General features: G+C 50.7%; 1 protein-coding gene across 1 annotated transcript; it reads right to left on the bottom strand.

Moving 5' to 3' along the window:
* Positions 1–2890: 2890 nt before the first annotated feature.
* LOC119438023 (uncharacterized) lies at positions 2891–4104 on the bottom strand. The gene has a single exon (XM_037704761.2). It carries the CDS (start codon positions 4102–4104, stop codon positions 2899–2901), a length of 1206 nt encoding a protein of 401 aa, XP_037560689.1. The 3' UTR covers positions 2891–2898.
* Between the last annotated feature and the right edge of the window lie 12810 nt (positions 4105–16914).

Below are 16914 nucleotides of genomic sequence, written 5' to 3'. Positions count from 1 at the left end.
CAACATTCCAAATAAGGCGCACGATAATGGGGAACAGGAAACAATGTGTCTATCAAGGCAGCAGAAATTTCTTTACGGGATGCAGTGAAAATATAATCCAAGCTAAAGCGAGCTTTAAGAAAGTGAAAGCCTTCAACAACCTCTTTCAAGAAGCCCCAAGGAGCAGGTGGTGCATCATTGACCGATGACAACACAACTATTTCTGGAAGGTAATTCATTAATCGAAGTTGTAACATCTCTCTTAGAAAAGGACTGTTTACATCACGTAAGAAGAATAACCGGGAGACAAGTTGCCTAACAAAAAGGTGAACTAGGCCAAGACCACCACTCTCAAGAGGAAGAAAAAGGTTATCACGCCACATGGCCTCAACACGTGAGCTCCATACATAGGTAGCAAACACACGATGGAAAGCTTGCAACCTAAGTCGCGAGCAGTGTAATACCTGCAGAATATACATAAGTCGAGCTGCTAGAAACAGATTGCAAGCTTCAGCTCGGCTAAATATGGACAACTGCCGCCCCTGCCAGTTGTTAACCTTACGTTGTACTTCTGCAACTTCCGCTGACCAGTGAGGATTACTATTGCGATATTGAGAGAGGGGTACACCTAAGTACCTAAAGTCTTGCCTCCACTGAATACCTGCGAAGCGAGTTGGCATTGTACACCATTGACCGAACCAAAATCCGGAACTCTTCTCAAAGTTCACAGTTGCTCCAGAAGCTGAGCAAAACTGCTGCGTTATGGCAAGGGCAGTCTCCACACTTTTCTTGTCAGCACAGAAGAAGGCTATGTCATCTGCATAGGCAAGTACCCGGATCTCATTGGATAACAATCTGAACCCATGAAAGGTAGGATCCTTCAAAATTCGTGCACAAAGCGGTTCCAAGTACAAAGCGAATAACAGAGGTGACAAGGGACAACCTTGTCTTACTGATGCCCTGAGGTGGATATATTCAGATAGACAACCATTAACTATTAGCCTTGTTGTGCCATTAGCATAACACATGGAGATGCCTTTAAAAAGAAGAGATCCAATGTTTATGTGCTCTAAAACACTAAACAAGAAGCAGTGATTAACTTTATCAAATGCTTTTGCCAAATCAACCTGAACTATTGCAACCTGACCCGCACTTTCTGTCACACACTCTAGCACAGACCGTGCAACGTGGATATTTGTCTGAATTGATCTTTCTCTAATGCCACATGTTTGATGGTCTCCCACCAATGATCGAATTACTTCTTGAAGACGACTAGCTAATATCTTAGCAAATATTTTGTAATCCACGTTGCAAAGTGATATGGGGCGATACCCCTCAACTTTCTGCAATTTTGTTACATCACTGCTTTTTGGAATAAGTACTGTGTGCCCTTGATAGAGCGTGGCAGGTAGGTACCCAATCCTGTAAGCTTCTTCATACAGTTTAAGCAGAAAGGGAGCCAATATAGAGCAGAAACATTGATAAAATTCCGCACTCAAGCCATCAGGCCCAGGAGTTTTGCCTTTAGTTAGCGAAGCAATGGTTGCTTCCACTTCCTTGATATTTATGTCTCTGTCAACGTCATCGCATTCTTCTTGACTGAGCTGTGGCAGCAACGAAATAAAGTTTTCCGTTACAGCTTCACTCTTAATTGCTTTATGAGACTGAAAGATATTCTCGTAATGATCCGTGAACGCTTTCATTATTGTATCCTGGTCATTAACAATCACTCCGGTATACTCTATCTCGAGAACTTGCTTCGACAGAGCATGCTGACGCTCATCACCAAGCGAACGACTACAAGGCTGTTGCTCCAAATACCGACGAGTACGCGCTCGAACTAGTGCACCTCTGTATCTCTCAGTGTCCATTGTCTGCATTTGTGCCTTAACGTTGTAAATGTCCTCAATGTACTTGCCAGGATGCAGGCATTCAAGTTCGTGTAGCGTATCTAGCAACTTGCACAACTCTTTATATTTTCCTTTTTTCTCAAAAGACAATATGGAAGCTTCTTCAATGGCTATCATTTTAACTTCTTGCTTGAATATCTCCCATTGCGCAAAGACAGATAAAGAATTACGACTTGAAACGTCAATAAGAATTTCCGGGACGCGCTTGAGAAAAGGCTTATGTAAGAGTAACTGATTGTTAATTTTCCATAAATCCCAGTTCATTCGCGAACTTTGACACTGCCGGTTGCCAAAACAAACCGACACCAAACAATGATCACTGAAGAACACAGGGTGCACACTGTAGCCGTATAGTCTAGGGAGGATAGGTAAAGATACATAAATCCGATCAAGCCTTGCATGAGATGTACCTTGAAAATGTGTGTAGCGAAAAGGGACCTTTTCATGATCCCCTACATCAACAAGCTGGTAGTCACATGTCATGGCATTCAAAACGTCAGCGCTGGTATCATGGCGTTGCCTTGTAGACGACCGATCCTGACCACTACACACACAATTAAAGTCACCTAAGACAACTAATACACGGTCATTGCGTAAGTGCTGGGTCAATGAGAGAAAGTAGTCCTCCCGGTCGCGTGCCTTACGTGGCGCATACACGCAAAGAAACCTCCAAACATGACTATCCATATTGACATCACACCATACAAGGCGCCCTTCCCTATCAGTGCACAGTCCCAACACGTTGCATCGCCGCGTTTTTCTCACAAATATCATACATCCTCCAGAGACACCAATCGCGTGGCTGACACATACTTCATACTCCGAAAGAAATGGAGCTACAGCAGCCGCTGTGTCGTCATCGGATTCAATTTTTGTTTCCTGAATTGCAATAACATCTAACGCTCGGCTACGCAACAAGTGTAATAACTGACCCTGCCGTCGCTTACTACGTAAGCCACGGACATTCAGTGTTCCAAACGTTAAGGGAAGGGCGCCCGCCATGATTCCACTACTGAGGCGCAGCGCCTACACGTAGCGCTGCTACCTTTGTTCTGCCTGTCCCATCCCTTTGAGGTGTCGCAGCTGCAGCAACTTCTTGAACTGCAGCGGCATCTGCACTCACAGGGACTCCATGAAGGGGTTTCTTCGCCTTAGCCGCGGCGACCTTTGGCTCTTTCCCAGAGCACTCCAAATCATCTGCCGGCGCTGGACGCTTCTTTGATGTCTCAGTCATTTCAGTATCCTCGGCAGGATGAAGCTGGTCCCGAAAAGGTGGTGATTCGGCCCACGTTGCACAAGGGTCCTTTTCACGGTTAGTCACTGTTTGTTCTTCAGTAACCTTCGCTGTAGCTGTGTCCGCAGCTGTCGATATTTGCACTTCTTCAGCCCGGTGGTCTTCAGCAGGCGCTTCGCCAGAGGCATCTACGACCTCACTTACATCCATGAGGTGGTTAACGATGGTGTCATCGTCCACCGGTTTACTGCCACGAAGCTTGTCAGCATACGTGCCAACGCATGCCTCTGCGTTATGACCATAACGGTGGCACTTCGCGCAGCGTGGTGTTTTGCACTGTCTTCTTATGTGCCCTACTCTGTTGCATCGAAGGCACAAGGGAGGTCGTCCGGGAATCAAAAGTAAGCACTGATGTCCGAAGATCGTCAGAAGATGAGGGAGGGAACTGGTAGAGAGGCCTTCTTTGAGCGTGAATTCTACATCACGATTCGTCATCTGCCAACTCTCCATGCCTTCGCAACGCCACATTTCTCTGGTTATGGATTGCACCATGCCATATGGTTCCAACGCTTCAACAATACGTTTCTGTTCTAGGTGAGGAGGAAGCCACAGAAGCTTCATTTTGATGTTCCGGCTTTCTGGGTCGATGACAAGGCACTTGAGTCCTTTGACTAGTAGCTCACCTTTATCGACGAGCTTCTGCTTGGAAAGGCTGTTGGCACAGGTGACGAGCCACAGATGGCTCATCTGATACTGGCCTGCTCCGAGAATGTCCTTGGTATCGAGCACCGAGAGCAGGGCATCACGAAAATCCGGGGCGCGGTACGGCCGACCAGCGAGGTCCGCGTGTAGGAACACTGAGTTGAGAACGGTGTTTCCCGATGGCAAACGAGGAAGAACGATCTTGTAATTACCGGTAACGGTAGACGGTGCAAGAGATCCTCGGCCTAGGGCCGATGCGCTGTTACCAGCAGAGCACATTTTGAACACGGCCGTTCGAAGCGGCTTCTTCTTCGAACGGCCGTGTTCGAACGGCCGTGTTCAGCCATACAGCCACGCTTCGAAGGGTTGCATTCATGCGAACCATATGATTGCGTTCGAGCGCCCTCGGCGAAAGAAACCACCTAGAAACGCGGTACGCGCGAGCGGCACCGCGTGGCGCCAGCGGTCAAACGCTGTACCTACTAGCAAATGTAGTGTTGCCTCCCGGCCACCGCGCGGACGTGTGCACGAAGCCCAAATCCACCCTCTGTCACCGCTGCGGCCAGGCTCACAAGGCAGTCGAGCCCCCGACCTGCGTCCCCTGCTGCATCTTGTGCAGGGGAGCCCACGTCACGGGCTCGCGTCGGTGCAAGCTCCGGTTCGACCGGAACGGCCCGTCGTCACCTCCGGCCACCTCTAAGCCTTAGAGTCACTGGAAAAAAGTGACTCTACTAAGCCTCAGCCTCCCCCACCAGCGCCACCCACCGGGCCCATCCACAAGACCTCTCGGCCTTCCCGCCGCCGCTCTCCCTCCCGTGGTGCCCGGTCTGCCAGCCGCCACCGCTCCGTCTCCTTCCCGCCTCTGCCCAGGTCCGAGGCGTCCACCGCCCCCCACCACCACATCACCGGTAAGCTGGAAATCGCAGCCTCACACGTCGGACCCCCAAACCGCGGCCCTCAAGGCCACTATCGCTGCCCAGCAGCTACAAATTCAGGAGCTGTCGCGCCAGTTGCAGGCCGCGCTAGCGCGTCTGTCCTCCCCCGCTCCTTCTCCTTCTCCTTGCCCAGCTACCGCACCTTCACAAACGCCGTCTCAGCTGGCGCCAGCAGAGGAGCCAATGAACACGGTACCCTCGGCTGCGTCATCGCGCGCCTCCTCTCCCACCCGCCACCCCCCGCACAAACGCCGATCACCCTCTTCCGATGACGTAGCCCCCGAGCGTGACATCGTTCGCAAAACAACCTCCTTCTTGGAGGCGTTTGAGCAGCGCGTCATGGCGTGCTTCGTGCGACTTAAGGAGCGCATCGCCAGTGTCGACAACCGCGTGGCCACCATCGAATCCCACCTTACCGCCCTAGACACCAGGGTCGCGGTCCTAGAGGCTCGCCAGAGCGCGACTGAGGCCACCCTCGCGCACCTCTCGCTCCCCTCCCCCCAGCACCTACCCCAACTCCGTCCGGTGACCCCGCCATCCATCATGGCCAGACACCCCCCGCACCTTCATCTCTGGCAGTGGAACTGTCGGGGGTTCCGCGGCAAGCGGAGCACCCTGCAGCTCCACCTCCAGAACATCCCTCCCGACACTCTCCCCTCTGTCCTAGGACTCCAGGAACCCCTAGCTCCCGTGAAGCTGCGCGACTACACCTCCTTTCATCCTTCTTCTGAGACCCACCCAAACGTTGCCACCCTGGTGCACCGTAACCTTGCTGCCGTGCTGCACCAGCTGGACGTTTCAGGCTGTGCCCATCTCCTCCTCGAAATCCTTCCCCGCCGTCGCACTGAGGCAAGCCTCTTTGTTCTCAATGTGTACAGCCCTCCCAAAGCCCCTTCAGCCCCTCTACTCCTCGTCCTCCGCAAAGCGCTCTCCTGCGCTGGCCGCAACGCCATGGTCGTTCTGGGCGATTTCAACGCACCTCATACTAGCTGGGGCTACCCTCAGAACACCCGCAAGGGCCACTCGCTCTGGACTTTCATCCACAATGAATGTCTTTCCGTCCTTAATGACTTCACTCGCCCCACCAGGATCGGATCCAGTGTCCAACGAGACACCAATCCGGACCTTACCCTCGCCAAAAATGTAGCCGATCCGACCTGGTCTAATACGGGAGTCTCCTTCGGTAGCGATCACTACATCCTCTGCACCACTTTCCCTCTCCCCTCCCTTGCTCGCACCTCTACTCGTCTCACCCAGATAGTTGACTGGGACCGCTTCCGTTCCGCTCGTCTTTCTACTTCCTCCTCTGCTCCTATCATCGATCTCTCTGCCTGGACTGAGACCCTTTTGGCAGACGTCCATACTGCTACATCCACACTCCCTGCAGCACCACACTCCACCACGGCAGACAGCCGTCTACTGCACCTTTGGGAGGCCTATCACGCTGTCCACCGCCGGTGGCAGGCTCAGAAACACAATCGCCGCCTGCGCCTCCGTTTGGCCCGGCTCGCGTCGGACATGGAGGAGCACTGCTCCTCTCTTCTTCGACAACAGTGGGGCCAGACATGCGACCGCATGGCCGGCAACCTGGGTCTCCGCGACACGTGGTCACTTCTCAGGGTGCTGCTAGACCCTACACACACCAAAGCTTCCCAGCGCAAGGATATATCCCATCGCCTTCACTCCTCCCCACTCACCGATACTGACTTCCTGGCGGCCCTCCGGGACCGCTACCTCTGCACCGACCCCCCTACAACTCTTCCCGCCTACACCGGTTCCCCCAACCCTGACCTTGAGGCGGACATCTCCCTGGGAGAGGTTCGTGCGGCGCTACTCACGCTCCGCACCACTTCGGCCCCGGGGGCGGACCGCATCACTAACAAGGCACTCCGAAACCTAGATACCCCCTCCCTCGAAGCCCTTACTGACCTTCTCAATGAGCACTGGCAGGCTGGTACTCTTCCTTCCTCCTGGACCCATGCACGTGTCTCTTTCATCCCCAAACCCGGTAAACCTATTGCCCTCGAGCACCTCCGCCCCATCTCTCTCACCTCCTGTCTCGGCAAGCTGTTCGAGCACGTCATCCTGGCTCGCCTCCAGACCTATCTGGATCATCATGACCTATATCCGGACTCTATGTTCGGCTTTCGTCCCCAGTTGTCCACCCAGGATGTCATGCTCCAGCTTTCCGAGGATGTCCTACACCCCTCCCACCACAAACGCGCTCGAGCTATCCTGGCGCTGGACCTTACCAAAGCATTCGACAATGTACACCACACCGCCATTTTGGACGCTCTCTCCTCCCTTCATGTCGGACCCCGTGTCCATGCTTACGTGACCGCTTTCCTCGCCCACAGCACAGCCGAGATCTCGTACGGCCCACTTTCTTCTCCTTCTTTCTCCCTTGGCAACAAGGGTACTCCCCAAGGCTCTGTCTTGTCCCCTCTTCTATTTAACGTCACCCTCTTCCCGCTGGCACGTGCACTACGCACTATCCCAGCTCTGTCTCATGCTTTCTACGCCGATGACATCACCCTATGGGTGACCACCGGCAATCTTGGCGACATGGAGACCACTCTCCAGGCGGGCGTGGACGCGGTGGCGACTCACGCCCGGTCTGTCGGGTTGAGCTGCTCCCCGGCCAAATCGGAGCTTTTGCTCTTTCTGCCTCGGGGGATGGCCCCCCTGTCGCCTTCTCCACTCACAGTCTCCCTTGACGGCACACCCATTCCCCTCGTCTCTACTCTCCGCATTCTCGGACTCTTTCTTCAGTCCAATGGTAAGCACACCACCCTCATCACTCGACTCACAAACACTGTACACCAGACCATCCGCCTAATACGCCGCATTGCCAACCGTCACCACGGCATGCGCGAACACGACCTCCGCCGCCTAGTCCAGGCCTTCGTTCTCAGCCGCTTCATCTATTCTCTTCCGTATATTTTCCTTTCACGCACCGAGGAAGACAAAGTCAACAGCCTCATTCGTCAGGCATATAAGTCGGCCCTGTCTCTTCCCACATCTACTTCAACGGCTCGGTTACTGTCGATGGGCGTCCACAACTCCCTTACAGAGCTGGCGGAGGCCCATCGCACGGCCCAGCTCCTCCGTCTCTCCTGCACTCGGCCTGGTCGCGCAGTTATCTCTACCCTTAAACTCTCCCCTCTTACCCCTCTTCCCACCTCACTGCCCATCCCTTCCCACGTCTACTCCCTGCTAACCGTTAATCCCCTCCCTAAGAATATGCACCCTGAACACCACCCGTCCCGTAGAGCAGCGCGAGCCTCCGCGCTCTGGCGTCAGTACGAACGGCAACCCGCCGTGGCTTACGTGGATGCCGCCCCGTCCCGCCACTACCCAGCCCATGCCCTTGCAGTCACTGACAACTCTTTTCGACCCACTCTTACTGCCTCAGTATACACTTCGACCTCGGTCGAGGCCGAAGAGGCAGCTATTGCCCTTGCCATCACGCAAACCTCCGCGGAATACATTTTCAGTGATTCCAAGCCTGCAGTCTACAACTACGCGGTTGGACGGGTGGCATCCCCGGCCTCCGGTATCTTGCGTTCCGACACTGTTCCCTCTCGCCCAATCCAAATCATCTGGGTGCCCGCTCACGCGGCCCATCCTGGCAACGAGGCGGCCAATTCCATCGCTCGCGATTCGACTGACCGAGCAAGCCCGCCCCCGCCGGGAATGGATACGCGCGATGCGCTCCTCACGTACCACGATATCACCTTGCACTACCGCCTATCTCGTCTCACCTTCCCCCCACCGCACAAATCCCTTTCCCAGCACCACCAACACTTGTGGCGCCACCTTCAGGCCCACACCTTTCTTACTCCTGCACGTCTTGCCCTCTTCCACCCCGGGACGTACTCGCCGGCCTGCCGCTTATGTGACAGCTCCCGCGCCGATTACGATCACATCTTATTCTCCTGCCCGGCACACTTGCCCCCTGCCTCTTGGCACCTAACCAGTCCGCAGCAGTGGGAGGCTGCTTTGTCCAGCACCGAGCCGGATCTCCAACTCCGGCTGGTGACCTGGGCAGAGGACGTCGCGACTAGGCACGGCCTGGACGGCACAACCGGCAGCCTGAAGGCCGCCCACAACGCTGCTTTTTAATTTTCATTACTTCGGGCCTTCTCAATAAAAGTTTTCCACCACCACCAGTTCGTGCTTCTTCTTGTCGAGTGCTCATAGCAAGTTTGGTTAGCACGCTGTGATGCGGTTTTCGGGGGAGCGGCGCCGGGTCTTCACGAAGTGCTTGGAAAAGCACGGAAGGAAGTCTGGTTCCATCTCACCCGGGAGCGGCATCACCTAGGCGAGAAGAAGTTTCTCGAAGTGTGGGCTCGCCCAGCTGTGATTTTTGAAGAGTCAGGTGGAAAGCTTTCCATTAAGTTATGATGCATGCTTCTAAGGTCACTCGACTGGACAGCATGCGCCAGTCGATCCACGTGTTTCCGTTCGCCTCAGTGGAACACAGAGTTGGAACCGGTGCTGGCGCAACAGAGTGCGCTGCGCCGCGGACGGCTTCTGTTGTCTCCATGGTTGTTTGCCTTGACACCTTTTCCGTCGAGGCAATCCAGGGATCTGATGGGCTTGTGTCCCTGACGACCGACATGGCTGTTTGTGTGAAGCGTGAAATAGCACGGTGTGCGCCGCTCCACAGCGGCCCCCTTGTCCGGGAAGGACCGTTGGCCCAAATCAAAGCCCCCCACCCAGTCAGCCCGGGTAGGGGGGGGGGGGTGCCGGGGTCAATGTACCGAATGATGCTGGGTTGTTGAGTACATGAACGCTGTGGGGCGTGGTACCTACGGGTGCCAAGTCCCCTTCCCATCTGACAACGGCACAGAAGTCGGTGAAGGCGAATGTCTGACGGCAACGGTACCCCTAGCAAGAAGTGTAATACAATCCAACCCGAGCATTACACCTCTCGCTGGAGGTGACGTCACTGCAGTAGCTTCAACGTCATCATCAACCGGAGGAGAAGAAGCGGAAGACAAGTTCTCAAAGACCCTTTGACTGTACACTTTAGCGACCACAAGGCTGTGATTATGGCCGTCAGGTACAATGACAACACAAAAAGGTGCTGATGAATGTGTAAATAAATGGTTACGGTACAAATCCTCGTCTCGTCATTAATTTACGCCATTAAAATTACTACGCCGTGTACTCTCGGCGCAAGAAATGCATTCGCATTTCCTCACGATTCCCTTCAGGGAGGTGGGGGCAATTTTTTTATCCAGCGGCCGTGCCAGTACAGTGGAGTAGCCCCCAGTATTTTCTTATTTACTGTGATTTAATCAATTAATTGTAGTTAATTATCTCACTCGAGAAGTACTGTCCTAATTATCAAAGTGTCAATTGAGAAGATTGTAGAGCAACATGAGAAACTCCCGATACAGCTTTCTGTTGCTCAATACGTGCTAGATAAATGTGTTTATCCGAGTGTGAAAGAAGCCCGCGAATACACGCAGAATTGCCGCACGACTGGCCGCTCGAGGCACTGAGTAACGGAGAACTGTATCGTGAGTTTGTCATGTTGCTCTACAACTTTCTCATTGATACTTTGATAATTAGGACAGTACTTCTCGAGTTTTTTATTTATTTATTTATTTATTTATTTATTTATTTATTTATTTATTTATTTACAATACTGCCAGTCTCATATCGAGACCATAGCAGGTGGGCATATGATTGCACATACAATGCACGTGTTATATAAAGAACGGCAAAAACATCCAAACATGTAAATAGAAATACATGAAACAGGTTCAAAGCGCAATTTTAGAACAATAATACTATTAATAAAAAGAGTAAATGTTACAAAAACGAAGAAAGAAATAAAGGAGGTAAATTTCAAAAAGTGGGAGTTTTGATGATTATATGTGCATAAGAACTGTTTTTTCCTAACTACTTATTTCATCTTCCAATAACTTAACAAAATCGGACTGCGATACTGTGTTAGTTATAGATGCATCTAGCTTATTCCACTCGCGAACAACACGGGGGAAAAAGGAAGACTGAAAGGTATCGTTAATACAAAGGAACTCGTTTAGCGTGTACGGATGATTATGACGAAGTATACGGGATTTAGAAGAGGTAACGTATGCAGTAGCATCTATTTTTACTCGTTTGTGTAGTATTTGATGCAGAAATTTTAGACGAGCTCGTTTTGCTCGAACTGCCAAAGTTGCAAGCCCTGACTGTGTTAGGAGAAGAGTAGGTGAATCACTGCGCCGGTATTTTCGGTGGACAAACCTAATTGCCTTTCTCTGGATGCTTTCCAGTTTAGATATATTAGATTTAGTGGACGGGAACCATACGACATTAGCATACTCAAGGACAGGTCTCACAAATGTAGTGTAAGTTAAAATGTTGACGTTAGTTGGTGCCATCCGCAGGCACCTTTTGAGAAAAAAGAGTTTTCGTAATGCACAAGAAGTGATGTTGTTAATGTGTGATGTCCAGTTAAGGTCGGACGTTATCGTTAAACCAAGATACGTATGCTGTTGAACTCTAGTTACGAGGCTGCCGTTAAGTGTGTAGGGGAAAAGCGATGGGTGCTTTTTTCTCGTTACTGTCATACAAACCGTTTTGTTTTCATTAATGGTCATTTGCCAGTTATCACACCATTCGGTTATTTTTGCTAGTGTGTTATTGAGCAGAACTTGATCCTCGTGATTACGTATTTCTCTGTATATTATGCAGTCGTCTGCAAAGAGTTTAATTTTACAATCAATGTTGTTTGTAATGTCATTGATAAAAACCAAAAATAATAGAGGACCTATTACTGAGCCCTGTGGGACCCCTGATGCAACAGGCACCGGAGCAGATGGGATGTTTTCGATGACGACAAATTGTGATCGGTGAGATAGGAAATTGTTTATCCATGCAGTAATGGGTCCATTGCCAATCACAGCTGTAATTTTGGCAGTTAGTTTACCATGGCACACACAATCAAACGCTTTACTGAAATCTAGTAAAAGTAGGTCAGTTTGATTATGATTATTAATACTTGAAGCAAGATCGTGTACCACCTCTGTTAGCTGAGTGACTGTCGATAAACCTCTTCTAAAACCGTGTTGAACATCTACTAGAAAATGTTCATCGAAGTATGCGGCTAAGTGTTTGAGAATAATGTTAGATTATTGAGTTAGATAATTAATTACAAATAATTAATTAAATCTCAGCAACGAAAAAAATACTGGCGGCTACTCCACTGCACTGGAAACAATACACACTAGGTTTGCTTCGCTTAACGGCGTTCCTCTTTTTTTAAATCGTGCTGCGTGATAGTTGGGACACCTTGTATATGTGCATACATGGGTAGGGTTCGGAAAGCTGGTCAGCCCCCCACCCCGGAAAAATGAAAACTTTCCGCCTATGTGCTCAGCCGTTGAAAGCGCCGAATCGGCGAACTTCGAAGGATCTGATGTCCACCAGCTCCTGTATCAGAAGAGTGCGCCCCACTCTCTAGTTTCATAGGCGCGAGCGCTGACGTATTGCAAAATGATGGTGCACAACGGCCGCAAATCACCAGTGAAAGTCGCCATCTGTACTGCAATCTCGATCTATATTCCAGGCGCGAGGATGCAAATGCCATCTGGGCCAATTGAATCATTAGCTTATGCCTACCATCCTTCTCGGCTCACCCTCGCACCTACATAATAAGGCATGCGGCCGCAATGTTATCGCACTTGGGCTTTATATACGGAACATCACGGCGACGGTGTTAATTCGCCTGGAGGGTCCACACAATTGTTATCGCAATAAAGAAGCGAAAGTGCAGTAATGTATGGGGAAAACGAGCAATCGATAGGAATAATTCCATATAGGAACATTCTGGCAAGTGAAGCAAAAGGTTATATTTTACCCTGAAAGAGCAGCTGTTACCCGCCACGGTAGCTAAGTGGCTATAGCATCGCGCTGCTGAGCTCGAGATCGCGGGTACGATAGGAGCGAAACTCAACAACGATCGTGTACTTAAATTGGTGTGTATCTTAAATTAAAGATCCCAGGTGGTCAAAATTAATCCTGAGTCTCCACCTACTGTCTGCTTCATAGTTTAGGCACGTACAACACTTGGATTTATATTGACTTTTTCTGTTTTCTCAATTAACGTGGTTAAAGGTTAATTTTTTTTTTTTACGTTTGCTTCATGTTTTTTTCTTCGGGAAATACGTATAGACGCTACTACTGGACATACAGCGCAACGACACATGTGAAGCTAATGGATATGTACACCCTACAGGATGGTAATAAAATGACAGACCAAAGAAAAGGCAGTGCATTGTGGGGTCTCACTCGGGCTCTCGGGACAAAGGAACGACAACACAGTAGTGCAAGCAATCAAAAGGGCATTTATTGCACCTTTCATATACTAATGCACACTAGCCGAATTACAACCAATAGAACATTCACACGGGCGCGCGACAAATCAAGGAAGTCCGACTCACCGCGACCCGATAGCGAGCGGAATACGTTCGCCCCTTGCTGACACCATCGCCTAGTCGTTCACGTGTACGGTCACGCGAACGGTGGCGCGTTCGAACGATCCGTGTTCGTCCATACCGTTGTCCTGCTCTTTGCCTCGCGCGACGGTCGCGCGAAGCGGGCCGGCGCACGCGCGAAGCGTTCGTGCGTGTTGGCCGCCGATCCCAAGCCCAAGAGACAGCGCCTTCGACCTTTTTCTCCCAAGTCACCCCGCCGTTCGGTGGCGTTAGCATCGCGACACTCGCGCCATCTCTCGCAACGCGCCGCAACCACTACGACCACCGCCGGCGCTAGACGCGAGCTATGCGGGGAAAACAACATCAGGGGACGCGCGAAAGTCGCGCATTCCCACAGCATGTACATGATTTTAAGTACAGGCTGTGTGGCCACTGGCCAGCATGGCTGCTAGATATCCAACAACCCTATGAAGCAGCGGAAAGAACCGAAATGCATATTTTATACATATATGTGGATAAGGATCCGCACAGATATCTTCAAGACGTTTTTACAAAACGTTTTCTAGCCGTCTTAGCAAGATGGTAGCTTAGAACAGCTTAAACAGACACCTTCTACGCGTCTTTCGCAGGACATCCTCAAGAGGTACATAAAAAGACGTTCTGTAGCCGTCTTGAATAGTTGTAGACGTTCTATCATTTTGGCTGGTCCAAGACGGCTACAAGACGTCTTGTGTTCAGTGGGCTACCTATACCTACCTACCAAGACAATGAATGGCTCATACCCCCCTAATGGCTCATACCCCCGTAAACGCGGCCTCCCAATTACGACAGAACGCAAGCGAAATTCTACGCTGGAATGATGAGCGGCAACGGAAACAGCTGCGGAAGAAGACGAAGACGCTTGAGCCATTGCTGATGATGATAGTTTCTACGAACAGACTACGAACGTTCAGGCGAGACATAAACAAGCTTCGCTTGTAACAGCTTGCCCCATCGCCACATTTTCTTGTTTAGACCGCTTGCGTCATCCTTTCTGACGACTGGAGTAAGTTGCGGAGCATTCCTTGCCATGACGTTTCTGTCATCTTGCTGCCAGAGTACTGATCTGCAGCTTTTGTGCCGCAGTTCGGCGAGAGTCACATATAAAGCAAATAACACGCAACCAATCCTGGTAAAGGCGCTCTTGACGCCAGAACTCGGAACACAGAATCTTGCAGAGACGCTCGACATGTTCTCAACATTGCACTTCGCCTACACATTACCATATCATCCCACTTATTTTCACAGAATATGAACAAAGTAGCTCGTTTAATTTTCCGAAGACAACGGGGAAACCTACTACAAACGTTGTATAAAGCGTTTCTGAAAATAAAGCCTAAAATAAGGTCAAGTATTTATTTCAAAAACTCATGATCAAGCCCGATACGCTGAAGTTTCGCCACACATTAAATTAACATGCCCCTCTGTTTTCACTAAATGTAAACTCGGTGTGACGTCGGACATGGCGAAACACATGTGATAATGGTGTGGGTGAGGGTGCAATTATTGGACGCTCTTTGAAAATTTGCCCACGCATCATGCATAAGATATTTTATTCCCTCATGATGTCAGCTTTGCGGCACATTGCGGCACTTTTACGGTATACGTTGAGTTCTAGCTTTCAGGACATTAGGCAAACTTCCTGCGCGGTTCGTAAAATACGCTCGTAACGCTTCCGGTACCCATCACCCATAACATGGCACCCATTCTGTGCAAATCTATAGAGTGGCTACCACGTTTGCTTCTTTCAGGGTGGCGAGGAGGATCCCGGCCACCGCGGCCGCATTTCGATGGGGGCGAAATGCGAAAACACCCGTGTACTTAGATTTAGGTGAACGTTAAAGAACCCAGGTGGTCCAAATTTCCGGAGTCCCCCACTACAGCGTGCCTCATAATCAGATCGTGGTTTTGGCACGTAAAACCCCATAATTTTTTTCAGGGCGGTGAGGAAAATTCGTGAGCGTTTTAATAACGCTTACACCCCCCCCCCCCAAAAAAAAAAAAAACAACGAAGGTATAGTATTTGTTAACTATTAACGAACATACTTTCAAAATGTTCTGTGTATTACCGCTAATCCTGCCCACATTACCTCTAAATATCATTATCAGCATCAGCATTATCATTATCAGATTGCTCAGACTTCGTAATATATATCACCACGTAAGGGAAACATCAGTAACGACGTCAGGCCGCGTGCGAGACTTGCGCGAAAGACGTACCACCACGCCTTCGTCCGGAGGGCAGTAGGTGGCTGAGAGCAACTGGCATGGTGCCGACGCAACTCAGAACAAATCTTAATTTGATTACAATGATTGACAACTAGGACATACTGAATCACAACTTTCTGTGGCAATGAAGGGAAAGCTACGGGGGCAGAGCTTTCGGCAGAGCCTGCACGTGTGTGACCGCGCCAAGTATTCCGCCTTTTTCACGGCGGTACGGCGCATGCGCCCTGCCCTGGCGGATTAGTCGCGAAACGTTTTGGAAGGGTCGCGCGTGCGGCCGTGCGGCCCCGTCTCGGGGAAACGTCCCCCGAAAAAAAAAAAAAAAATGCGCTCGCACGCGCGCTACTGCAAGTGCAAACTCGTGCTGTGTACCTCTTTGAAACTACACTGATAGCGCGACGTCGGTGCGGTACCGAAAACGTGCGTAGCGTAAGACTGCAACTCCACTTTTAACAGAAAGCGGTGAGGGCTTCGTCTAGACTGCACAGGGAACCACGTAGTTGCCGCCTTGCATTGATGGCTGTAATAGCAAATTTATCGATAAACCCCTGCGTTACACTTGGACGACACTTAAAAACGCGTTGCTGACGAAGACTTCTTGCAGCGTCGGTCCTCGCTTGCTGGTAGTGGCAGCGTGTGTCCGACTTCACGTACTCGTTCAAGGCGCGGTAGTACTGGGTCGATACGAGACCGACAAGACGCGCACGCCAAAGATTGGCCGACCATTCAGCACTGTGTCGCTGAGACCATTTTATCATACCAGGCCTACAAGACGTAACCGACGAGCGCGAGTTGTCGTACTGCGACGGGCTTTCTTGTCGACGGCACCGATAAAATCAGCGTGCCGACCATCGTTCGACCGAACCCCGCGCGATCGGCCGTCGAACCGATAACGCGATAGCCGCAACGGCTTCGTTAGTATATATAAATAATCGCGCTCAAAGTGAGTCAAGACATGCCTACGAAGTTGAAATGCACAAGATTCGACCCTTTCAATCCGTGCACATAAGTCTGAGCCAATGTTGATCCTGTTCAGCGAAGGTTAGGCCTGGCGCCGTCGAGTTCGCGCACCCGCTACCGGCGAACCGGTACTGAAAAGTAAGCAAGTTATAATGAAGCAAACTGCTTTTATAGTCCAATTCTAGCCTTATCGATTTGAAATAAACTACCCTTCGCTTCGATCGCCGCGTACACAATAAGCTGCAAGCGGGGACACAGCGCTGTGCCCAACGCCTGTGCCAACATTACCGCTAATACTGCCCACATTCCCTCTAAATATCATTATCAGCAGCAGCATTATCATTATCAGATTGCTCAGACTTCGTAATATATATCACCACGTAAGGGAAACATCAGTAACGACGTAAGGCCGCGTGCGAGACTTGCGCGAAAGACGTCCCACCACGCCTTCGTCCGGAGGGCAGTACGGTGTG

The sequence above is a fragment of the Dermacentor silvarum genome, chromosome 1, assembly GCF_013339745.2.
Source record: "Dermacentor silvarum isolate Dsil-2018 chromosome 1, BIME_Dsil_1.4, whole genome shotgun sequence".
NCBI classification, from domain to species: Eukaryota; Metazoa; Arthropoda; class Arachnida; order Ixodida; family Ixodidae; genus Dermacentor; species Dermacentor silvarum.
This window is presented reverse-complemented; position numbering and strand designations above follow the sequence as displayed.